Source organism: Lepidochelys kempii, chromosome 4 (genome assembly GCF_965140285.1).
Source record: "Lepidochelys kempii isolate rLepKem1 chromosome 4, rLepKem1.hap1, whole genome shotgun sequence".
NCBI classification, from domain to species: Eukaryota; Metazoa; Chordata; order Testudines; family Cheloniidae; genus Lepidochelys; species Lepidochelys kempii.
In genome coordinates this window covers 23,594,698-23,621,974 of record NC_136383.1, presented here as the reverse complement: position 1 = coordinate 23,621,974, position 27,277 = coordinate 23,594,698, and the positions used below count along the sequence as shown (strand labels likewise).

The 27,277-nt window shown below is 38.6% G+C and overlaps 1 protein-coding gene across 6 annotated transcripts in view; it reads right to left on the bottom strand.

The window, feature by feature from the left end:
• Positions 1–27,277, bottom strand: part of PDLIM5 (PDZ and LIM domain 5) — a 183,861-nt gene that overhangs the window by 51,497 nt on the left and 105,087 nt on the right. For 2 of the 6 annotated variants that reach the window (XM_073340718.2, XM_073340717.2), the window contains exons 6-8: positions 25,793–25,810; positions 25,266–25,438; positions 24,259–24,295 (exon numbers count right to left, since the gene is read on the bottom strand). The exons of 1 other annotated variant lie outside the window; for it this stretch is intronic. In XM_073340718.2, the coding sequence (XP_073196819.2) occupies positions 24,259–24,295; positions 25,266–25,438; positions 25,793–25,810 (228 nt within the window). Of the gene's footprint in view, positions 1–22,026; positions 23,608–24,258; positions 24,296–25,265; positions 25,439–25,792; positions 25,811–27,277 lie in introns of those variants that run through there. 3 more of the 6 variants (XM_073340724.2, XM_073340725.2, XM_073340722.2) reach the window with 3 other exon arrangements.

The following is a 27,277-nucleotide window of genomic DNA, read 5'->3' as shown; positions in this document are numbered from 1 at the left end:
TTCTCAAGGAGACAATATTAAAGGTCCAACTGCCAACTACTCTGAATCGAAGGAAACACAGGAATAACGGTAAGAGACCAATAAGGCTCCATCAGGAGTTCTTTAATGACCTGAAAGTCAAAAAGAAATCCTACAAAAAAGTAGAAACATGGCCAGTTTGCTAAGGAGGAGTCCAAAAGCATAGTACAAGCATGTAGGAGCAAAACCAGAAAGGCTAAGGCACAAAATGATTTACATCTAACAAGGGACATAAAAGGCAGTAAGAAGATGTTATTTAAATACATCAGGAGCAAGAAAAAGATGAAGCCAAGTGCAGGTGGGGAAAGAGAGCCAATAACTGACTTCATCAAAAAGACTGAGGTGTTTAATGCCTATTTTGCTTCAGTCTTCACTAAAAACATTAATTGTGACCAGATACTCAACACAAGTAATATTAACAACCAGGGTGAAGGAATGCAAGCCAAAAGAGGCAAAGAATAGATTAAAGAATATTTAAGTAAATTTGATGTATTTAAGTTGGCAGGGCCTGATGAAATTCACGTTTGAGTACCACAGGAACTAGCTGAAGCAATCTCAGAACCATTAGCAATTATATTTCAGAACTCCTGGTGAGGTTCCAGAAGCCTAGAGAAGGGCAAACATGATACCTATCTTTAAAAAGAGGAACAAAGAGGATATGAAGAATTATAGATGAGTCAGCCTAACTTTGATACCTGGAAAGACAGTGGAACTAATTATTAAACAATCAGTGTATAATCCAATTATCCTCCAGGTGCTTATATAGAATAGCCACGACGAATTTGTTAGAACAAACCATGCCAAACCAACCGGACTTCTTTGAAGGGTTACTGGGGAGGAGACGGGGGGTTGGTGAAGGGGGAAAAAGCAGTAGAGGTGATAGCTTGATTTTAAGAAAGGCTTTTGACCCAGTCCCACATAACATTCTCATAACTCAACTAGGAAAATATGGTATGGATGAAATTACTGTAAGGTGTGTGCACAATTGGTTGAAAGACCATACTCAGAGAATAGTTATTAATGGTTTACTATAAAACTGGGAGGGTGTATTGAGCAGGGTCCTGCAGAGGTCAGTCCTGAGTCTGGTACTATTTAATATACTCATTAATGACTCGGATAATGAAGCAGAGAACATGCTTATAAAATATGGAGATGACACCAAGCTGAGAGGGAGGGCTTGCAAGCATTTTGGAGGACAGGACCTTGACAAAATTTGAGAATTGTTCTAAATACAACAAGATGAAATTCAACAGACAAGCGCAAACTACTTCAATTGGAAAGGGAAAATCAAATGCACAACTACAAATTGGGGAATAACTGGTTAGGTGGGAGCACTGCTGAAAAGGATCCAGGGATTATAGTGGATCACAAATTGAATATGAGTCACCAACGTGAAGCAGTTGCAAAGAAGATGAATATCATTCTGGGGTGTATTAATAGAAATGTTGTATGCAAGACACGGAAAGTAACTGTCCCATTCTGCTCTAGAGCACTGGGCTCAATTCTCGGCACCACACTTTAAGAAAGATGTGGACAAATTTGAGAGAGTACAGAGGAGAGCAACAACAATGAGGTCAGGTTTTCTAAACCTTTTATATGAGGAAAGGCCAAAAATACTGGGCATGTTTAATCTTGACAAAAGTAGACTGAGGGGGGATCTGATAACTAAGGTGACCATTTAGTCATGGAGGTCATGGCAGTCACAGATTCCGTGACTTTACTGGTCCTCTGTGACTTCTAGGGCTTCAGGAAGCACAGGAGGGACTGTGTGCCCCTGCCCTGGAACAGGCTGGCTGGAACCAGGACCCTGCAGCCCCAACCCCGCAGCTTCTGTTGAGGGCTGCAGTCGGACACGCGTGCCCTGGCCCCGTGGCTTAGTTCTGCCAGGGGCTGCAGCCAGGGACACATGCTCCCTAGCCCCATGGCTTAGTTCTGTCAGGGGCTGCAGTCAGGGCCATGCACCCGAGTCGTGTGGTGTCCAGGGCTTGGCAGGGGCTGCAGCCGGGGCTATGGACCCTAGCCCCATGGCGTCCCGGGCTCGGTGGGGGCTGCAGCTGGGGCCATGCACCCTAGCCTTACTGAAATCTTAGCCTTACTGATAACAGTCTTCAAATATGTGAAGGGCTGTTATAAAGGGGACGTTGATCAGTTATTCTCCATGTATAGTGAAGGCAGGACAAGATACAATGGGCTTAATCTGCAGCAAGCGAGATTTAGGTTAGATATTAGGAAAAACCTGACTAGAAGGGTAGTTAAGCTACGGAATAGGCTTCCAAAAGTGGATGCAGAATCCCCATCACTAGAGGTTTTTAAAAACAGGTTGCACAAAGTCCTGTCAGGGATGGTCTAGGTTTACTTGGTCCTGCAACAGCACAAGGGACTGGACTTGATCACTTCTCAAGGTCCCTTTCAGACCTACATTTGTATGATTCTACATAGACTCAGGCGGGACCATTGTGATCATCTAGTCTGATTTCCTGCACATTGCAGGCCACAGAACCTCGCCCGCCCACCCACACCTGTTATAAGACTCCTAACCTATGTCTGAGTTATGAAGCCCTCAAATCATGGTGTGAAGACTTCAATCTACAGAGAATTCACCATTTATACTAGTTTAAACCTGCAAGTGACCCATGCTGCGGAGGAAGATGAAAATCCCCCAGGATCTTTGCCAGTCTGACCCGGGAGAAAATTCCTTCCCAACCCCAAATATAGTGATCAGTTAGACCCTGAGCCCTGCAGGAAGATACCTAGGAAAGAATTCTGGTACATCAAGGAAAAACATACATTTAGTGCTGTCCCACGCGCCAATAGAATGCCTGCACTGTAAATCAATGTCACTTCAGAGATTAGTGCTATAGCAACAGCACACTCCAACTCCAGGGAGGTAAGTGGTAGTAGTTGGGGAGAAAGCAAATGGCTCCCTTAAACCACCTCAGGGTGGTGGAGCAGTAGTATTAATGAGTTCCAAAGGAGAGCTAGGCCCATCTAACCTGTGATAGGTGCACAATATGGAAAAGCTTAACATTAAGACTCTTTGGGGGATGGTGAGAAGAGAAATAAAAAGAACAAAATGGTGTGATCCCAAAGGAATACTACCTTCCAAAACCCTGAGTTTGCTGTAGCCACAACCAGCAACTCAAATAAATGAGCTGCATTTGCCACAATATATCTGATGTTTCACAAAATGGATTTATCTAACCTGGGTCTAAGAAAAAGAAAACAACAAAGCTGTCCATGCTCCATTACCCACATTATGTTCTAAGTTGCAACAGTCCCATTTTTAGAAAGGTTTTCCTACTGTATAATTTAGTGCCTTCTCCTCTTTGGCTAAGGATGCACAATTCCTATTACAGCTGATTACTAGCCATTAAGTTGTGCAATCATGTGGACTGCTGCTTAAAATAACCATCTTCAGCGCTACATCCTATGCATGTATTATTTCAAGACAATGTACATTGCAAGTATTGCATACGCATTCTAATTGCTAATTTCTCATTTCTGCTGATTTATTTCCTTGAAATAAGGGCTGTTGTCCTCTGTCATAATTTACCATTTTTATCATAATATGCGCTTATCTTAAATGGAAGATGTTTGCATATTTACACTAATTTGGTTTGAACTCAGCTAGGCGACTCTCTTGTATTATCAAATGATGACACAAAGTTTTGTTTCCTTGGCTCCATCTATTGGTAAGCAGTCCTTTTATCCATATTTGCACTGGGATTATAGGATATGAGGGAGAAGTCCGGTCTTGTCCTGAAGTGTTACACGTCCCTCCTATCCCCCCCTTTTTTGGGGGGTAATTTATGGTCTAATTTCTCTTTCATTGTTCTGAGCTAACCCTCAAGGTAGCAGTTTAAATATAATATTCTCAGACAGATGATCATTTTACATTTCCCAAATTTTGGTTCATGTCCAATCTGTGAAATTAGTAAACGGCTTTGTTGATTTAAATCAACTAAATAGAATAAAAATACACAAATGTCATACCACCATCCAGGACCCCACACCAATACCTGCCTGCAGAGCTCAGAATTGAGCTAGCCCAGAGACTGAAACATCCTTAAAGGGGCATGATCAGGTTTGAATTTCTTTTAAAAACTATCTAATTAAAAATAATTCAATGCCTGAAAAAACAGTCTTTAAAAACAAAGTCTGTTGATACTATTTAAAGTGTTTTATTTAGGGTTTCCTGCTCTCTGGGTATTAATTTGAAGAGTTTTTGGGGAAGGCCAATAGCTGAAGTGACTAGGGCAGGCCAAGAAATGGTTTTCCCATCCTGCAAGAAATTTTGAGATTAAATAAAAAATTTTAAAATAAAAAAAAAACAAAAACAAAAAACTTTCCCATCCTCAACTGGAACAAAGTTGAAATCTCAAGTTTTCATAAACCAACAAACCAAAAAAAAAAAAAAAATTCAATTTGGGTCAATCAAAATGTTTTATTTAACTAATTATAAAACACTTTCAATTTCAACTTTTCTTTTTAAAAATTATTTTAGTATAAATTAAGTAAAATTTCAAAACAAGGGATCATTCTGAACTGAAAAAACCAAAACTTTTCACTTGGAAAATGTCAAAACGGGATGTTTGGACTATTTTGAAATTTGTTGAAACTGACCGTTCCCCACAAACAGTTCAGGTTTTGATCGAGCAGTGTTTTTCAGTGCAAAAACATTTTGAAAAATTCTTAAGCAACTAAGAATGACTAATGTGCCCCCAGGTTTACCCCTCATTCTCCCTCCCTGTACAAGTGCTAACTCCCAATTTCACTTCCCTCTCATGGTGTTTGAGAGAGTCAGTAGCACAACATTCAAAAACCTCTCCTCCTCCTCCATCTGTAGAGCTGTGGGGGGGGAACCTTTTGTAGTGATAATCAAGGTGGGCCATTTCCAGCAGTTGACAAGAACATCTGAGGAACGGTGCGGGGGTGGGGGTGGGGAATAAACATGGGGAAATAGTTTCAATTTGTGTAATGACCCATCCACTCCCAGTCTCTATTCAAGCCTAAGTTAATTGTATCCAGTTTGCAAATTAATTCCAATTCAGCAGTCTCTCGTTGGAGTCTGTTTTTGAAGTTTTTTTGTTGAAGAATTACAACTTTTAGGTCTGTAATCGAGTGACCAAAGAGATTGAACTATTTCCCCATGTTTATTTCCCACCCCCACCGCTCCTCAGACATTCTTGTCAACTGCTGGAAATGGCCCACCTTGATTATCACTATAAAAGGTTTCCACCCTCTGCCGCCCCTTCCCCCGCCACTCTCCTGCTGATAATAGCTCATTTTAAGTGATCACTCTCCGTTCAGTGTGTATGGTAACACCCATTGTTTCATGTTCTCTGTGTATATAAATCTCCCCACTGTATTTTCCACTGAATGCATCTGATGAAGTGAGCTGTAGCTCACGAAAGCTTATGCTCAAATAAATTTGTTAGTCTCTAAAGTGCCACAAGTCCTCCTTTTCTTTTTGCGAACTCCATTACTGATGCAGGGAATAAAGACATGGATGAAATCCCAGTTCTACTAAAATCAATGGCAACATTATTGATTTCAGAACTTCACCCAATGCATTCAGATGTGCCAATAGTAGTATAAAATCTTTCAAAACTTCTAAAGGGCTTTTCCTTTTACTGCCCATGCAAGACTAACCTCTACAGGATGTCACAAAGGAAAAAAGAGAGCTGGTTCTTAACAATTGACTATATGAACCTAACATGAAGCCTGCCCTAACAAAAATAATTTTCTTCTTTTCTGTTTAAAAGTCGATGCGGCAAAATATGAATCTTCAAAAATAAATGGATTCAGGATATTTTTCCTCTCATGCCTACAATTTATTTGGCAACTTCCCCAAAAACTGAGGCTGATTTAACTTTTGCTGAGATCCCAAGTGATGCCAGCAGCCCTAGAATAGGGGAGAAAAAATGCACCTTTGCCTCACCCCCCAGTTTTTGCAGCAAGTGGAGCTCAACTGCACCAAAAAATTGGACTCTGTCTCCTTCAAGTTCTATATCCAAGAGAAACTGTGCTGGTAAGTGAAGTGTTATCCATCTGGAAGTTCCCCTGTTAGGTATTTGCTGAACACAACTAACGAATCATTGCCATATAAAAACACCAATACAGATTTCTGGCTTTGTGGATGAAGTCCATTAGATAACAGTAGCTTCCAAGGAAGCTGATTCTAACATAGTTGCAGTTGGGAACTGAGAACAAAAGGTCCTGGTACATCTAACCTCACCAGCACTTGAACAAAGGGTATAAATGGCAATTATGTTTGCCAATATTTATTTGCTGTACCACATGCCAGTTCTTTGTTTTTATATATGAAAAGTCAAAAGTTCTTTGTTCCAATAGCTTAACATGTGGCTTTCTTGCTCATGAAACTGTTGCAAATATCTCTCTCATACTAGAAGTCCCAAGTAAATGTATTTTGTTTCTTCTCCAATAAATTACCTGGAGTGGTCATGCCTCCTTAAAACAGACTGTGCATTACAAACAATACTGTGTACTTCAAAATCACACAACTGTAGGGAAGAAATTTTTGCTCAATTAATGGGACATCAACTATGTTAGGACCACCAAAGTGCAGATTAGTTCTGCAAAGTGGATTCAGTAGTATACTGGACCGGTGATATCATGCAGGAGAGCACATCAGACAGATCACTTAGAAGATGAAGTCAACAGAAACCACACCAAGAAACTCGTGTCTTATTAGCCTACAGTGTCAAAAGAGCATCATTCTCATACAATACCTCTCTTTCTTTTGCAACTCCAAAGCACTCGCTGATTTCCTTGAGGGCCTGACACTTTGTAGAGGCGGTGGTTTAGTGATAGGGGTGATGAGAAGGGCATCCAAGAGCGAACGGTAGACATTAGGATCGGAGAGTCTAGCAAGCATTTAGAAAGACCTGGTAAATACACTAGCTATCCACATAAACTTGAAAACTGACAGGAACTACTAAAATAACATGTGAGAGCTGAGCTTCCCAACAGTTTCCATAAGAGTGTGACAAGAATTATAACTGGAAAGTGATCACTCCTTGCCTTGAGAAACCACTTCAGTGTCTGCAAAATCATTTAATAATGGAAAACATAATAACTGTTTAGATAGCCATAAAATGTAGCAGTATAGCCTATGACATCTAAGGATCTAAAATCTGTTAAAAAATATCAATTAATCCTTAACCACCATGCAAGGCAAGGTGGTATTAATTTATCCAGATAGAAAATGGGCATCACGAGACCCAGAAAAGTTTAAGTTATTGCCCCAGACTCAGCCAGTAGCAGAGCTGGGAGTAAAACACAGGAGCCTTGGCTCTATTCTAACCCCATACGCGTACTGCGAACGTGGAAGTTAACGCTTCTGACTTTACATCTCTCCCAGTTAACTCCTCTATGAGCACGAGCTTTTTGAAACGGATTGACAACATTTTTTCCCGTTTTACAGCTGATTTCTACCTGGCCCGTACAGCGACGGCAGCAGACACGGCAGCAGCAGCGCTGCTCATAACTTTTGAGCTCTGCCGGGCAGGAGAAGGAACAGGGATGGGAGAAAACTTTGGCAGATCTTCCAATGGATTTTCAGGCAGTGCTTTTCTAGTGTTGAAGCTGTCATCGAAAAAGGGAGGAAAGAGAGAAAGGAAAGAGATCTCAACCAAGAAACAGCAGAAGCAGCTTGAAGTAATCACTGAAAACTGTACCATCACTAAGGTGCCACTTCTACACAAGTTGGTGGAAAGACTTCTCTGTTGACTTCATTGGGCCCTTAAACCCAATATGGAAAAACTGATTTTTCTCATGAACAAGACTCTTAAGTGATCAGTTCAGCTTTCAGTAAAAAAAAAAAATCTAACTCAGTACAACAATTCACCACCTTGGGCCCTTATCCTACAACTAACTCAGTGTGGGCGAAGGGATCCACTCACACAGAGCTTGTTGTAGGATCAGGGTCTTGGATTCTCTGTCTAGTTCTTCATGAGAGCATCAAAATGAATTTGAAAGTTATTCTGCTGATCTCCTGAAAATCAGAATCAGCATAATATTACACCAAAAATAGCATTAAAAAAAAGAGACATTAAGGTACAAACAAGTAACTAGAGCACATCACAAAAAGTGACTTTTCCAAAAAAATTGAATATTTTCAGGTTTTCCTTCTATTTGCCTCCCTCCGTACCTTTTTCTCCACTTTTTCTTCCCCCTCTCCCCCCCCACCGCTACAATCACTGTCCCCTGGAGGGAGGAGAATAAAAAGAAAAGGGGGAGAGACAAAGAAAAACAAAACCCAAAGATAAATATATTGAAAAATATTTTGAAAAAAATAAAAAATGTTAAAAGGTCTATTTAGAACCCTGGAAAACTACAACTTCAAATTTTCCACACACTTGTTTTTCCTTTTTTCAGTCTGCTTCAGAAACCATGAAACCAAACACTTGAATGACCACCGCATTTTGCACTACAGCTTTGATTTAAATAGAGATATTGTCACGCGTTCACCTAACAGTCTCCTGTGTGCACACCATAAGTTTTACCTTATGTGACTTAAAGATGATCTAGACCGAGAGCTTGAGATTTTAACAAAAGGACTTGTTTCAAAAAAAGCCACAAACGTATGCCTGCCTGCCCAAAAAAGTATCGAGAGGGTAAAAGAATATTATACACACATCTAGCATATTTTAGGGAACAATAGCAAGGATCATGAAATCCAAACGAATCTGAGAAAATAAAACACTTGCCTTCCAGAAAACAAAGTCTAGTATAGGGTTCCTGATACTGACTAATAGCAGTAAGCCTTACAAAGTTGCCTTGTTGCAAATTTGTCTATTTGACAATTGAACTGAACCACTGCTATTTAAAAAAAAAAAAAAAAATCAACTTCCTCCAATTTTCCCCTTCACTTCATTTTTCAGGAGAAAAGCATTTCACCACTAGGTCAACATATCATTTTCGTAAGGACTGATTCCTTTACGGCACTTCACCACACAATCCAAAACAGCATTTTGCTGTATTTTGCTCCAGTAACTCCATGTTAGTGGATAATATGGCAATGCACATTTTATAGCATCACGCCCTAAAATGGAGATGAAACCACATTATTTCATATTATTTTCATTCCAATTTTAACATGGCCAAGATTTGTGTACCTGACAGGAACAGGAAGCACCGAAGGAATGGATTCCACGTCTTGGACTGTACAAGGTGGCTCCATTGATGCAATTGTGAGCAAGGGTGGCTCAGAGGTCTGTGTAGCTACTGTGTGCTTATCAGATAGAGAACATTCTGCACCAGTTTCACCTGCACCTGGAGCACTCAACTCTGCAGATTGAGTTATTTTCCTATTTGACATTAATTTAACAAGAAGTAGTTATTATGAGACCAGATATACTGAAGCATTGCAACTGGAATTCTTTATTTAATAAAAAATAAACAATAGTTGCTATCTATTTCTAACAGGGGTTTTTATCTGTGACAAGATGCTACTGGTAAAAGGCAGCACAGCACAGGGACTCTTCTACTGTATTATCTTCTAGATGAACAAAAAATGCAGCAAGAAAAATAGGACCAGCCACAAACTGCTTCTTCATGACAGTAGCTTTTTTCAAGGTTTAACTTTGACAGCTTACAAACAGCCTCATTTAACGATAAAAGCAAAGTATGTAAGAATTTTTTTTTAAATCATGATTCCAGCAATTTCTGATATACTTGAAACAGAACATGTGACACAAGGAACACTACCTAGTGTAAGTAGATGCCACTTTAGACACTGTGGCTACTTGGCTACTGACACTTAAAACCTGAACAACAGCAGGTGGATGAGGTGCACACTTAGGTAAGGCTTCCAAAGGATTGTCAAACAAGAGTTTTCTGAGGCAAAAGAAAGCAGAGATGTAAGTAGCACACTAAGCAGAGAAAATAAATATAAAAAAATCCCCACAGTATCACAGTGTATAGCCTCTAAGGAAAATAATTACTTTGGTTACATACTAAAGGAACTATGGTAAGCTAACAGTAAAATATACACACGTCTGCTAGTGTTTTGTTTGGATTAAATCATTGGCAATCAGAAGCCTCCCACCACCCTCCACCCCATTTACACACACCGTCCCATTTACATGAAGTTGTGTAAATTTAGAAATTTTGATCAAATTTCAGATTTTGGCGGGAGGGTGGGCACTTCATCCACCTTTCCCCTCATTTTTTCAAACCAACCCAGGAGATGGCTGAACTAAAAATACAGAAAAATGATACTTGTGCAGTCTACCTCCACCCCACTTTTTTTTTTTTTTTTTTTTTTGGGACCAGCCCCAATGACAACCACAGGGATTTTGCCCTTTCCAATTATTTTCTGGGGCTGTCCTTGAATTCAGTTCCTACAGTCCCATTGATTTCACTGGGTTCTATATGAGACCCAAAATTCAGAGAAATAGTTTGACATCACAGGAGCTTGCTCTCCTTTGGGGAATTTTTCAATCATGTTTGGATTTACACCCTCATTTCTGGTAGAACAGTTACTTTATATTCTTTTTTCTTTGTTGATGGCTAGGAAAGGGAATTACTTCAACACTAGCTGAAGCTCCCAATAAAAACCTGAAGATTACACTTATTTCAGAATATACTGTTGGCTGCCTTTTAATCAGCAAGAGCACTTCAAGATTTGACTATTCATATTTAATGCCATATATTAAAGGAGAATATGCAAATTTGTGATGTAGTATTTCTTTTTCCATCTGAAAAGTAAAGACCAACATTCCAAATTAACCACTTTGCACACATATTACTTTGGGGTTATGTATTTTCCCTCATTTTAATGGGAACAGTCACACTGACAACACACCTGCCTCAAAAGGTTTTTTTTTTTTTTTTTTTAAAAGCAACCCCAGAAACACATTTGTGACACTATTAAGACATGGTAACTTTTCACAGATGTAACTGAACAACCTAAGGACTCGTTGCCACTGACCTGCTTCATATTATGTCTGTCTATTTCCAGATATCTGGGACACCTATTCTTTTCTGCAGGCTAAAGTTGCCTGGGAAACTATTGAATGAGTGATCCTTGAAGGAGTGAATGGATAAATCCATAAAAGTAATTTCTAAATTAGTTATAAACACTTCAACATTAGGAAGCATAAGGAATGCCCACATTTTAATACAATAATTTTATATGGGGAAATAATCAACAGACCAAATAAGATACAGCAGTTTGGTATATTGCCTCAAGACTAATTTGCACTTTAATTACAGGAATGAAACGACAATTACAAACATTATACTTTACATTGTGAAATCTGCCATACAGGCAGTAAGGCTGGCTTTCATTCAGTAACAAGTTCCAGCTTCTTCATAAACTGTAACGGCAATCAAACTCTCCCCTCTTCTTGGGTTCAGAAGTGGATGACACAAGTGACTGATTTTAGCCAAGGAAAGAGCTACACCACTAGGAAAATGAGGATCTACGCTAGCTCAGTGACAATAAATGCAGGACATAAGTGATGAAATTAAGTCTACTGACCCTTGGATAGCCTCTTTCTGCATCGCTACATATATGATGGCTTACATAGCAATTACTCATTAATTTCAAATGGTCATGATTTTGAAAATAGGCTTTTTTTGGAGATCCATTCAAGATGTATCCTACTTAAAGAGTGTTTGAGACAACAGCCATTCACCGCTTAATGAAAACAATAAGCTTGGTTCATAGAACACCGGAAGTAGCCATTTTTTTCCAAAAGTCTTTACTACTACAAACTACAACATACACCCAGGTACTCATCCATGTCCACCATTTCAGATGTTATCTATCCTGGAATTGCTTCCAGATCAACCTAGTGCAGTAATGATTAGGTGGGGATGGATATTAGTTTCCCCTTATTTAAGTATGCACTTATTAAATGCGGTATTTCAAATAAGTTACAAGAGAGAATGCTAAAAACTTAACAAGAGGGAAGGACAGTTTTATCTACACTCTTCTAAGATAAAGCCATCTTAGTATGTGCCAGAAATGAACATGAAAGCTAGCTCTAAACTCATCTTGTTGCACATCTGGAGATGGTCCAACCTATGAAAACAGTGTTGATGGGCCTTTTAGACGCTAACAATTCTTTCACTACTTTGTCTTAACCTTTCAAAATAAAAACATCCATTTCAAAGGGTACTTAGTTACACTACAGTTTTAAAACTTGTGGATGTGTCAGTAACCACAAATAAAGGTAAAAGCGAAGTTTATTTATTTTGATCTTTAGAAGTGCTAAAAGGGCACCCTGTCCTATGCACTAAATGCTTGTGATAAATTAAAAATAAAAGTGCAGCTACTGAATTACCACACTGCCAATCCCTCTCCCCTTGAACAAATCTCTCTGTCCACACTCATTTTTAAAGTGTCTGCGGCAAAAAGATGAGCCTTGCAACAAGCCCAATAGAGAATGAATATTGCCATTCTCAAGTTCAACGAAAGTATCATCCTATAAAGTGCAATCCACCTAGTCCGAGGAAGGGTCTCTCTTCCCAAAGGCCAGCAGAGGGATTTTAGCCTCCAAGATACATTCAACCTCAGGAGGCTGCTGTTTAATCTATAGCTGTGATGTGGAAGTCAATTTTGTTTCCCTGAGACCTAGATGGGTGGGTCTTCGCATCCCCACATGGAGTATGTATATTGAAGGAATGCAGCTCTGCTTTCTGCAATTCATCTTGAATACATGATATGTCATGTGCCAGGGAAGGGCTCATTTTAATTAGTAGGCAAGACTGCAAATGTAGTAAATTTAAGCATGTTGGTAGCACATAAGAAGGGACTCAAGTTTTCTTTTGCTGGACACTGATCCATGGCTAGTACTTAGAAATAGTTCATTCTGATTGAAATACAATATTTGCAATAGTAATCTGATGAATAGATCTCAAGATACTATTAATTCATAGATATTTAGGTCAGAAGGGACCATTATGATGATCTAGTCTGACCTCCTACACAACGCAGACCACAGAATTTCACCCACCACTCCTGCGCAAAACCTCTCACCTATGTCTCAGCTATTGAAGTCCTCAAATCATGGTTTAAAGACTTCAAGGAGCAGAGAATCCTCCAGCAAGTGACCCGTGCCCCATGCTGCAGAGGAAGGCGAAAAACCTCCAGGGCCTCTTCCAATCTGCCCTGGAGGAAAATTCCTTCCCAACCCCAAATATGGTGATCAGCTAAACCCTGAGCATATGGGCAAGATTCTCCAGCCAGATACTACAGAAAATTCTTTCCTGGAACTCAGATCCCACCCCATCTAATATCCCAATATCTAATTCAGTGGTGGGTAAGACAATTTCTTAAAATAATTTAATTATTTTTGCTGCTTTATTTCTTGTTTGGTATAAAAGTCTCAACAATGTCACAAAATGTACGGTTCATGTTTTTATCACGTGACTCCCTCTCTCACACCACTCTGATAGACCATTTGAGTCCTATGCTGCTGCAGCTGTTCTAACCAGCTCCCACTTCCACAGTGAAGAGGAACCTCAGTAGTCCAACTAAATGGAGATTACCACTCAGTGACTGAGTCCCCATGTCTGTGCCCTAAGGGGAACGCTGTCACCATCTGCTCATACCAGCACCGAAAGAGCAACTTCCTTATGTGGTCCCTGTGGGTCACTATGGTTTACAGACAGCCTATAAAATATCAAGAAAAGGGAGTTTATTTGATTGGTGGGCTGATACTCTAGTCTTATCTCCTTAAACTTGGCTGGTACATGTGGACAGAGGGGAAATGGGCTGAAACTCAACTCTTTGTATTGGCTTCTCGGTAGGAGGAAACTTCTATAGGTGTGGGTTGAGGCAATACTATCTTTGTCCGTTATTCAGAATGGTTCTTGGCTTAAAGGTGAAATTAGATCAATTGTTGTTCCTGGATTCTCGGACAGCTGCTAGGGATGCTATCATCTACAGCAGGAGACTTGGAAGCTGCAAACCTGCTCTGATATTGACCTCAAAAGAGTAACACCCGTAGCTTTTCCAAGTAAAAAAATCATTGTAATGGACTCTACACAGCATTATACTTGAAGTCCAGCCGGAAGCTTCATTTGGTGCAGAAAGTAGCTGAGTGGGGTGTGCTCTCAGAAACACAGGTCTATGTTCAAAACTCTGTCGTGGTTTCCTCATCACTTCTAGGTCCAATTCATAGTGTCAGTAATTATCTCTAAAGCCCTGATTGACTGTGGTAACTCGTTTTTGAGAGTCTGCTTTGCAATGGGTAGAAATTGGCTGGGTTACACGTGTTGTCAGCTCCTCGGGTAAGACTAGTGCCAGGCTCAGGGTTCTCATTTGAGGGAGTCCAACCTTTGGAATTCACTTCCTCTTAGCCATTTGCTAGAGTCTGAGGTGGTAAATGTCAGGGAGTGAAACAAAGCCTGTTGTTATTACCATTTAACAACTGGCATGTTTTTCTGTTTATTTCCTTTATTTTTGATAAATTTGTATTGAAGCTATGTCCACTATGAAGGCACAAAGATATGTATGGGATAATAGTGGAAGCTTAAGATTGGTCATTTAGGAGAGGCTTATGTAATTTATGCATTTAAAAAAAACAAAATATTTAAATGTGCTGGCACTAGGTAAATAAATAATATAAATACCAGGCAGCAGCATCTTCCCTTCAAGAGTCTTGAGTCACAACAGAGAACACACAGAACCTATTTCTTTAAACAATGGCTGCCACAAAAAACACAAAAACCACAAAAATGCTGCTCACATAGAATGTTTGACAATGGTCGTTCTATACTTGGATCCAGGTATTAATACAGAATGGTACACTGTATTTATTTCAAAATAAAAATAGTGCTTATATAGTGCTTTGTGTCAGTTAAGTTTCAGAGCGTCACTATCTTTTAAATATCGTCATAGCACCCCGTGAGACAGACAGGTGCAATGACCCCCATTTTAACAGATGAGGAACAGAGGCACTGTGGGTATGTTTACGCTGCATTTAAATACCTATTGCTGGCCTGAGTCAGCTGGCTCAGGTGGGGCTTTAAAAATGGCTGTGTGGACATTTGGGCTTGGGCTGAAGCCTGGGTTCTGGGACCCGACACAGGTCTACACAGCCATTTTTAGCCCCGCAAACCCAAGTCAGCTGACCTGGGCCAGCCATGGCTATGCCATGGGCTTTTTATTCAAGTGTAAATGTACCCAGAGAGACTAAGTAACTCACCCAAGGTCACAGAGGAAGTCTGTGGCAGAACAGGAAATTGACCCTCCGTCTCCCAACTCCTACGCTAGTGTCCTAGCCACTGGATATTCCTTCCTCTCCAAAAGAAGGAAACGGGTAACAAAACAGATCAAAGTACACATCTTAATCATACAGCACCTACAACGTCTGCTTCCACCATTAGGACACTGGCCAGCTACTAGTGAGTGATCTAACTGCAGCCTATACACTTGGGAGAAGACTAAATTTCCATTCATGTCAGAAAAGTGGTCATGCCAAAGAGGGTGTGGAGGAATCTCAGGATGTTTGCACTCAGTATCCTTCATATTTTAACGCAGAGCCAATATTATGGCAAGAACACAGCAGAATTAAAAAAAACCTGAGCATAATTCCCACAACAATGACCATAATGTACTCTTTCACTCAAGAACACAAAAGCACTTAATGAACCAATAAGTCCCATGCATAGGTGTTACACCTATTTTACATGTGGCTAACCTGAAGCAGATAACTTAAGTGACTTGCCCAGGTTACGCAATGAACAAACAACAAAACCACCGATTTCAGTAAAACATTTTACTACAACAGCATGGTGCATATGGTACAGGAACAGCAGTTAAATGGACATATTAGAAACAGAAGCACAAGTAATAAAAAACATGTTTTATGGCTGCTAACCCTTGTAAAAAGATTGTGAAAAGGATGGAATCAGCAAGTCAGTTAATGGAGTGTTGCCGGGGGGGGGGGGGGCAGGGGGAGGAGGGTGTTTGTTTTTTTGTTTTTTTAAACTAAGGGAGGTGAAATCTGCTGTGTTATTGAGATACCAACAGATTCCATGAGATGAGCTTCCTAAGACAGAAGTTATTACAATTCAAAAGTAAGTCTTATAAGAGTCATCCAAAAATATTTCATATTAGTTTGTTTTAGAGGTAAACATAACCATCAACTCCCAGGCACATTGTAACAACCAGCCAACCGACAAAAGCCACGTCTTTCAAAATAACAAAGCTGAAGAACAGAGACCACATTCCCTGTTGAAATCTAAAGCTCAAAGGCCTGTATGAGGTCATACTTGATGACTTAAAGTTTAGGCTTTGGAAGAAGACCATGAGAATAATCAGGCTCCAAAAGCAAGAGCCTGCCATAATTAATTCCCTACCGCTTACAACAGCGTAATCCAAATTGTATAGAGGCTATGGGTCAAGAGTAGTTATACTTAAGGCTATGTGAACTGTGGAATTGTCCAAGAAAAGGGTCCATTTTTATCCTTTTGATTATCTTTTGCATCAATCTGTCCATACCATACAGATAACAAAAATAATTCAATTGAATAAATTTAGGATAATGTACTAAAAATGATAGGCCTTGTTTGGTGTTTGTTTTCTCTTCCAGATAACTGGTGTTTATTAGACACAGAGCCACACACCCACACTATTAGCTTATGAAATTCAATACATCAGTGTAACTTATATAACTTATCTTTAAGGAACAACATTTTTCAAAATTTTATTTTCTCTTTCTAAACCCAAAGATGACCTCCAAAGAGAGTCTACAGTCTGCCAAGAAAACATGGTCTAAATAATGCCAATTAAGGTATCCAAGGTCAGTGACTGGAAGTTTGCCATCTCTCATTTCATCACATAGCAGAACATGCCTTAAAGAGCACACCATATTTTTTCAATATATTTAATATAGTTTTGCCTCAGTGGGAAATACATTTGAATTAACTCTCAACTTATACATTAACACTTAATTGTTATCAATTATAGCAGGTCATGGGAAGGGTCACTCACTGACAAAGTAGATCTTTCTGAATTGTTTTACTACATAGTATGTTATTTCTTATATCCAGCTAGTACCGGTGAAGTGTTCATGGGCCTGATCGATTTTTTTCTGCTCTTCTTTCCCCTCCTCCTACCATGCTCAGAAAACTGGTGATGTCCAATTTAAATGAGTGACAGAGAAACATGGCTAGTATAGATTTTCCTGTTATAATTAGGAAGAGTACCACCGGAGAATCATTTACCTCCCATGGGGTGAACTTGAGACATGATCAGGAAGTCTGGGAGAGGGAACAGTGACAGGTGAAGACTTGGCTAACGGCAAACTGTCTGACGTAGATTCTGGTCTGATGAACAGTTTGCATGTCATTCAAGGTAACAAAATCAAAATCAACACAAAAAAGATGTTTAATCTACATTTAAGTGGCATAATAAAGATATGTTAAAACGTGAACAAAAATATCAATAGCTTGAATGGGAATCAGGGTTAAAGTGAAAGTCAGAGCTGAGATGAGGCACAATTTTTGTGTGACTTTTCTTGACTTTGGTGAAGACAGAAACGTGTACTGATGCTTGTAAAATCAGCAGATGGCCCATTATTATATTTACAGAGATGAGACATACACATTTAATACCACTCTGCATAGCCTGATGGGGGAAAAAAAAAAACTTACAGTAAATACTAAAAACGAGAGTCTCAGAAGTTCTAATTTGGGCTTCATATAAGCGTTTTATACCCTTTCATTGTGATTTCTTCGTTCTAGAAAACTAGAAGAAGTCGTTTGCTTTATGCCACCACTCTGCCATTTACTTTGGGTGCTACAGGAATTGAGCAGCGTGGGGTTGTACCTTGAAGTATAATTTTTAACATTTTCTCCATATTATGCCTCCTGCCCAGACATGACTGAAGTAACTGCAAATGTGACATTTAATGCAACACAGGTCTTTTGTCTGAAGAGAAATGCACATGACATTTCTAACTGCAATGTCATTTTGTGACAAACAGTCAAGTAGGAGTTACAAGGTGAGCATGTTAACATACAACACATTTGTCTTCCACAAACTTTGAGCAAGTAAAGCTACCTATGTGAGAATGTACTCTATTTTTAGTATCATGCAGATTTAAATATCTTAACAAGTTTCCAGTCTTAAGTGATATCAGTGTATTTCACTGACTTAGCACTGACAGAGAAGCAGACCTCATAGCTGGTAATGGTGTTGACGGAGGTTCTGGTGCAGGCGTCATCTCAATGGTCTGAGTAGCTACTGAATGTTTATTTAGATCTAAAGAGGAATTCTGGGCTTCTATTCCATTTGGTAGATCTACAGACACGCTTTACAGATAATGATAAAAAAAAAATCACATGGATGGTGTTGGAATACATATATGAAAATTTAGAATTGACCAAAAGTGGGATCACTATTTCACTATGGATAGAGAGATTTGCTAATCTAAAAATCCAGAAAATCTCTACACAAACCTGCTCAATATTAGTAACAAATCTAACAGTGACCAACTCAAAATATTTCATGGATTTGGGAGTAGCATGATAATAAAGATCTGTTTTAAGTTTAAATTTCAAGCAAATTGACCAAAAAACCAGTAGTACAAGGAGTGATTGATGATCTGAATATATTACATTTATAAAAACAACAGCAAAAAACATTCACCAGGGTTCACTCAGTATTTCATTTGTGTCCAAAATTATGTTCCTCAGCATCAAGACATCCAGAATAGACTTGAAAATGGGAAAATTACTTTATTACTAAATGACAAGTTGTAACCCAACAAAATCATTGAATGCTTCCATGGAAATATTTAAGTGTTATTTGTGTATTCTACTTTAGGTAGACCTTTCCATGATCACTGTTACTCTCTCCAATAGAAAATGCATTTTTATCTACCTAGCTACATACAGGGATGGATGAAAATCAAAATATTTGGAAGTTGGCTTTCGAGAAAGTTTTAAAAGCTTGGACATTTATCTGAAGTTTATTCACAGCTCTTGAAATTCTTCACCCTTCTTTGATTACATCCCCTTTGCCCAGGCTTGTTAAGTTTGGCCTACCTCCACAATAGTTGCAGTCAGTTCTTATATTAAAGAAAAAAAATCAGGACACTAAGTATTTTCCCATATCACAGGAACAAAATGCATTCTGAGGCCTGATTTGAATCAAGCAGTGAGCTAAATCCAGATCATCATAGGGACCTCCGACTGGAAACTCATCTGTCTTTTTGAAGGTTAAATGTACACTTGGAATCAAAGTGGGCATTAAGGTACATTATTCACATTTTAAAATAAAAGCAGTCTAATGTTTCTCCCAACAGTTTTTACTGATTTCAATTTTTTTTAAATTAAGAAATGATGAAAGTATGACGTCGTAAGTGTGACCGGAGGGAAGAGACATTTGGGCATGGAACATGTATCATGCCAGTCAAGTCTGTGAGCAAAATATCTTCAGATACATTTGATGAGAGAATGACCTCAGAGGTCAGGGCCATTGGTTTGTCGGAGAAGGTGTTGTTACTTTAAAGACTAGAAAGCCAGAGAGTTACTTGCTGCATGGAGGCAGCTCCATACCCATACAGCATGGGGATGCTGACCCATTCTCACCCGACCCCTCAGGTGACTTGAAGAGAAGCAGACTATTTATGTCCACACCTGTACAGTGGCGGCCCCTTTTCCACCTGGACAAGGCTGAACACTCCACCTGTTGAAATTGGGGTGGGAGTGGCTGGTGAGGAATTTTCCCCCTCACCTCCAGATTGGCCAATGTGAAGTAGCTTTTTTCACCTTTCCCAAGGCAAACTGGAGGCTTGCAGGGGGTGGGGGTGGGGAAGAGAAGAAATAAAGGGGGTTAGACTATGGTGTTGCAACTCATTATATAAGCGTGGGGCGGATTCCCAGTGAAGGTACTGCATAGGGAACAGATATGGTGATCACGTAAAATGGATTGGGAAAGGATTTAATGAGGTATTCTTTATAGGAGTGGAAACAGGGGTGGTTAGGGGCTCCTATGACTGTTACGGCAGGGAGTCAAGTCCCCCCCTCCCCCCGCCCTTAAGCTTAATCTGAGATGGGATGTGTGTGGCGAGGCCCCAGCAGCAGGGTGGCTGCCAGCAAACCTCTGGGTATATGTAAAGGACTATGGAACTACTGGTTTCAGAGCAGCAGCCGTGTTAGTCTGTATCCATAAAAAGAAAATAATGCTCTAATAAATTTGTTAGTCTCTAAGGTGCCACAAGTACTCCTTTTCTTTTTATACAACTACCTGCGCTATACAGTTTTACCGACTAGGCATTCCCAGACATTTAGTAATAAAGTTGCGGCCTATCTAGTGTCTCCTTTCCTTTTTCTGGTATAGCCGCACAATGAGGATAAAGAGAAGAGTAAATACACTGAAAACATTGCTACAGAGCATTTAAATGAGTAGACTGTGGACTTTTGTTACTCAAGATCAATGGAGATCAAACTGATCACAGGGACAGTACACAGGCTGACTAACCTGTTCACCCACTGAGAAATTAAGGTGCTTACTTTAAATTAAGATGAGCTCTCCTGGCTCCCTTGTTCCTATTGTTGACTAACTATGGAAACGCTTTTGAACAGAGGATAGTGGGAGAATGTGGAAAATAGGAGTGAGAGACTTTGCTGGCTAGTGAAGGTGGAACAGACTAAATGGAGGCAGGAAGGAAAACAACAGATGGTTTTAAGAAAAACATTAGAAGTCTTTTAAAGAGATTGATAGGTAGTTTGCATAGTTGTAATTCTAATTTAGAAAGTCTGAAAAAGTTAGGAGATGAAATACACCATTCAACCCTTTAAATTTTCTAAGCTAACAAAGGTAAAAATCAGTACTTTTAATTTTTTGTTCCTGTATTTCCCTTTTTTTTTCAAAAAAAATTGAGAATAGAAATTAAAACTATTAATATAAGAACAGCCACCAGAGGGCCATACCATATGGTTCTAATTTTGAAAAAAAATATGCAGGATTTTTGCTGATCTAGAAATTTGTTTCACAGCCCTGAATACATTTTTGCTAAAGTAACTTGCTTTAATGAAGTGTCATCCAAATATTTATACAGTGGCATGCCATAACATATTTCCAGGTGGCCAGTGATTTGTAAATCTAGTTTTCTGGGAAATTTTTATGCTTTGGGGAACTCTTCTTGAATCTGAATATACTTATCACTGGACACACCACAAGGATATTTTTAAGACTCGTGGGCTTTGTATATTTATTTTCACTCATGCTAAACAAATCTATGTTTTAGATGATTGCAAAATCATTTTTTCCATTTCTTATTGAAACAACTCCTTCTATTAAGAGCTAAATGCTAGCAAGATAGATAAAATGGCAAATAAAATATCAACAGGAAAATATTCTCATTTTATATGAATGTTTCAAAAAAATACATACTTTGAAGATATTGTTTGACTTTACTCCTAAAGAATGCATTACAAAAGGGGCCATAAGAAGTCATCTTATCACACTTATTTTTTACTGTGTTGCGTACAATCTGTAATAACATTCCCGCCCTACCATACATAAAAAATGATTTCAACCGGCAAAACAACTTTAATACAATGCTTAAAATTCATATTTCTGAACATACATGTTCTAGTTCAAATCAATAATCATAGTGTGCTGTATGTGCATTGAATAATGTGCATAGTTTTAGTAAAAATGTGACACACAAACAGGTATTTGAAACAGAAGAGAAATTATAATTTGATAGAACTGCCAAGGCAGTTCATTTCCAATTGACAGATTTTTGTCGTCAGTGAAACTGTGATAGTGAATTATTTTCCCTGAAAGTCATTATGTGGTTTTAATGTAAAACAAAGCAAACCATGAGTGGACATAACTGTTTTAATTCTACCATGTGCTGGATGCGAATTCTTCTGCAGTTTTATTGGTAATTTGATTCCTTATATTGTGCACTCTTATGTTTCCACACAAGTGACTGTTAGCATTCAGACAATTTAGCAGTTACCTGGGGTCTCCATTTTCTGTTTGACTCTCCCTAAAGATAAGATGACAAACACAGTGAGCTACAGCCTTGCTGAGCTGCAGGAATGTTTATTATGGTAAAGTAATGCTTTTGAAGAGGAAAAGCAAACTTCAGAATATTAGAATGTTTTTAGGATTTAATCTCTCTGCAATAATTTGTTCAAAGGAAGGGCTCTATTTCTAGAACCCCCAGTTCTCTACTTTTAGAAAACCCTAGTTGATATACTCAAAATTTAAACAAAGTGCTATATAACTTATAAGTATGGTACTTCATTTTCCTCCAAGATTAACCTTTTAGGTTTGGACTTTCTGTACTTCAATAGGTGTTAAAAGCTTACAATTAGTTTGTTTAAACGAATGTGTTCTAGGCTTGCATCACATACTTCTATTTGGGACAGCAAAAAAGATCAGTCACTTCATAGCTTGATACAGGATCCCTTACAAATCCAAAAGATGTAATAGACAATTTTTAAAAGGAGATTTGGGAAAAATCCCATTGTACAAATATTGATGGCTCTTGCACAGCTCGATCTGGTTTTATTGTCTCGTCTCTTATTTCAGTTAGATTATAATACTAGAGATACAGCACTTCTGTATGAGAGGTCTATGTACAGAGTCAAAAGGCCTCAAAGAAAAACCAGAAAAAAACAAGTTAAAAGCAGCTTTTATTAAAATACTCTTCAAACTTCAAAAAGTTTAAGTTAACGAGTGTCTCTACTATAATACATTATATTACAGGATAATAAGCGTTACCATCATAGGGTACCGAAGCTTCTATAAAACACAAAAAACCCTAAGAGTTTCACCATACAATAAATAATCATCACTGTCTACGACTTCATCTTATTCTCATTTGATGTTGCATGCTGAAGCTCTTACATGGGCACAGCAACATTTCACTCCTTTTTTGTATAATTTTTCCCATGGTGTGGATGGGACACCTGTTTAACAGGCTCAGTACCTGGACTGCACTAAGATTTGCAATAGCAGCAAAACTCCTTTTGGCGGGGAAGCCATTTGACTTCTCCCTCTACCATTTAAAAACATTTACAACCCACTCTAAAATATTTCTGCTGAACTTCTATTGAATTTAAAGAAAATTATCCTAGAAAGTACAAGAGTTTCAGTGTTTACAGGCTTCTTTTTTCAAGCAACACTGAATATTGCTCTTTTTCTCATCTTTCTAACAACCTACAAGAACTCAAACTCAGCAACACAAATGAATCCTCCTTGTCAAGAAAGAACCTCAATAGCCACCTCCTCTACCCACTTGAAGACTCAGTCACCTGAGTCACTTTGTGTTGATTTGTGTATGTTTGTTAACTACTGATCAGCACAAAAACACACTCATCTCATTCTTCACATATCAGTAGGAAATGGTTAGAAAAGTATAGAAAAAGCTAGAGTTTCTCTCATAAGAAAGCTAATAAAATACTTTTTTTTTTTTTTGCGCAAAGCATTTGGAAAAGAGAAAAGGAAGAAAAGGTTTGTGTTCTGTTTTTGCAACTTGGGTAATTCACTGGACATTAAGGACACGTGCTGAGACGTCATGGTGCCAGTCACGTAATTTTGTATATTTTGGGCTAAAGATCTGGATGGGAATCTTTTCCCTGTGGAAAGAAGTGATAGAAGAAACGTAAGAAAGGAAAGAAATCTGCCTTACAATTCAATTCACAGGAACTGAAAACATGCCATCTCCATGCACTATTTACAGGCCTACATATTTTCTCATCTGTCTTTTAAGGCCTCATCCAATGCCAAATGAAGTCAATACAAAGACCCCCCGCTGAATCAGGTATTGGACTGGGCCTTTAGCACCACTTTGAACAGCACAATTTTGAATAGCATAATTCTTCAAGAGCAACAGAATAGCAGCTATCTGTTCAAATCTTAGAAAAAGTTAATCTGATCTCCTATTACAAGCCAAAAATGCATGGCTAAATTCAAGACAAAACATTACATTCATCTGTTTACAAGCTACCACCAGACAGAGAACCAACTGTTACATTCACTGAAAAGTTCCAACTCCTGTATAAACCTTATTTTCACAGTCTTGTATTAAGCTCCTAAATAAAAGCCAATCACAGCACACAAAATATTGATTTAACATGCTGATTCATTTATAACACACAATTTTAACACAGAACAACATGTAAAAGTTGCTAGAACGTTACACCAATGCACCAAACTGCAATATTACATCAGTTCAAAACAAGCCATGCAAAATATTGAATACTCAAAATACAAACAAATCAACTTACTTAGTTTTCTTTGTAGTCTCAGTTTCTGGTTCTTTCACTGCAATGAAATAAGAATTTTTATATTTCTAAATGGTTACTTTGAAACAATTGAAATAAGGTTGATCTTCCTCAAAAACAGGGCCAATAAAATCTTTGCATCATACTATCATGCATTTTGTACATGCCAAAGAAAAACAATTTTATAATTTTTCTAAAAAGGTAGTATTTTTTCATTTACCTCAACCTGTAAAACCACAGAGCCAGATTTGTAAAGGTATTCAGATGTCTAAAGCTGCAGACAGGTGCCTAACGGGATTTCCAAAAGTGCCTTACTCCCATGAGATTTCAATGAAAGGTAAGCACCTACACACTTCCAGAAACCCCTGTCGGTACCTGTCATCATCTTTACGCATCTAAATATCTTTACAAATCTGGCCCTTCGTAACATAAATCCAAACATACAGAAATTACAGGGAAAGAATAACGTTCACTAATCACGTTAGAATGACTTAACTTACAATGGCCCTATTATTCCATGTTATGTTATGATTTTAAGATTTGGTATCTTTTGCTCTTTTAAGGCAGAAGCAAATGCTGTACTGTTCTGCTGGAAGCTCCTGTTTTCAACAGTAAAACAAACCAGTGTGATTTTGAGTGGAAATTTCTCCATTTGGTGGTGGTGGAGGAAGGGCAGGAGGGACATTTTTCTGGCAAGCTGATTTAGGGGGAATATGGTAGTTGTTTTAAAGGGACCCTGTCAGCTTGGAATTTAGTCGGATCAAAAAAAGTTGAAGGCATTACACCTGCCCATAATCCCCTCTCTCTTTTGCTGTGTGGAGGGTTCACACGAAAAACAGGGGAACTGACGACTGATTTGATGATCCAGGGGAAGAAATGTTACAAATTGGATTAGAGAACTTTATTAGTTATTGGTCCAACACCGTAGAGCAAGTTCAACCAGGACAGCGTGCAAGTCCATTACCACTACTTAACCTTATCTAATGCTGCAACACCAAACGATTACTCACTGTGTTCAGTGCCGGTGATTTGGGCAAGGATCCGAAAAGAACGTGACTGGGTAGTTCCTGTCCTTGGGTGCCAGTCTTCAGTATCTTCAATCAATCTTTTTTTGCTGGCATCTCTATGAGTGGGTGTGTGGTAAAACTCTGTATAGGTATCCACAATGTGCTTCCTTGGTGGACTATTTCAACAAAGAATAATTGTAAGGGGGGAAAATGTGAAATTTCATCAGGAAATCTTAAATTTTGTCATTGTCACAATGGCATTGAAGACTTCATCATGCACTATCAAGGTTTGTAAGAACAGCTTCTGCATTTGGGTGCTGATCTGCTTTTGTAAACGCTACTGCATACAAAGTGACATGAGCTCAGAGATATAAACGCAGATTCAAGTGCAAAACAAATCCATGAATTTAAGTAATTTAAGTCAGATTTACTAGGAAACATTTAAAATATTTTCTACAGTCACTATCGTAAGATATCAAACAGCACAACTCAGCATTAATACCATGTTATATACATTTTTAAATATTTACCGTTTAGGTGGGTTTTTCCTTATAATTGAAGGAATCAGACAACAGAAGAAACAGTGTTCCAGTGTGAACAGCAAGGAGAGAGGAAAAGAAAAATAAGTAAAAAAAAGTAAGAAAACTGAAGTGACAGATATGGGTATGTCAAGCGATGAAGTGCAATGAAGCCAACTACTAGTGACGTTTCAGAGGAGCAGCCGTGTTAGTCTGTTTCCACAAAAAGAAAAGGAGTACTTGTGGCACCTTAGAGACTAACCAATTTATTTGAGCATAAGTTTTCGTGAGCTACAGCTTATGCTCAAATAAATTGGTTAGTCTCTAATGCGCCACAAGTCCTCCTTTTCTTTTTGCTAGTGACATTGATGTCCTGCTACAAAAAATTGGTTCTGTGCAATGTCCATGATTTCTTGGATTCCATATAGATCGACAGGTAAGAAAAAAGTAGTCAAAATGTGGCCTTTTTTTGGGCAATCTCTGAAAAGCAGTATATGTAATGCCGGTGAAGTGTAATGGGTTAAACAGCCCTGGAGAATGAATTCCTCGCTTTGTTCACAGAGATAGAGCACGCTGCCTGGTAGGTGTACCTCAGCTCTGCTCTGGAACATTTAGTGCTGCAGCCACAAGGATGAAAAGATAAGAAATGCCATGCCTCCCAACTGAATTTACCAACCAAGGTGCCAATTGTAGTGGTGGCTGTTGAGCTGTGAATTGCGGTCCCATAGGAAGTATATTAAGGGTTTGTCTACACAGCGGAGCATTGCACTCTTTGGGGATATGATTTATTTTACATACATCAACCAGCAGCCATCTGTTATAGTAATGTCTTGCATTATCAATCAGGGCTGGCTTGGAAGTGGGAATCCGAAAGGTGTAAATGGAGTTTTTCAAAGGCACAAAGGGCAGTTAAGTGCCTGACTCCCATTAGAAGTCAATGGAATTACAGTGACTATCTCTCTTGTACTTTGAAAGTTTCCCCCATAATGTTCCATATGCTATTACCAATCCCTGAGCTATCAGTCTCCCAGGGATATGGAGTTTTTAAAACTATTCTTTCAGGAACTGTGACAAATACACGGTGATGTTTCACCATTTTGGGAAAGTACCAAAGGGGACTGATACTTTTAAAATGGATGCTTATAGTAACAGTTTATTTTTGTTTTTACATACTGTATAGGAGATGTATAATGTCAAATTAACTCCTTAGATATGGCACGGCAAAACTGCAAAAGTTGAAAAAACACTTGTGTTTGTATCAATGTTCTTCTTAATTTGTTTTACATTAAAAAAAGCTGCAAAATATTGGATAAGAAGGCTATTTGTTACTAGCTTCTCAAAAAAATAAGAGCCAGGCCTATTAAACAAATTCATTAGTCAGCAGCTAAGTTACAGCAGCAAAGTACAGAATGATGTGAAAGGCATTAATAGAAGACAACATTTAATAAGAAAGAAATTATATTAGTGATGTACTTACACCTCATCAAGGTTACTGAA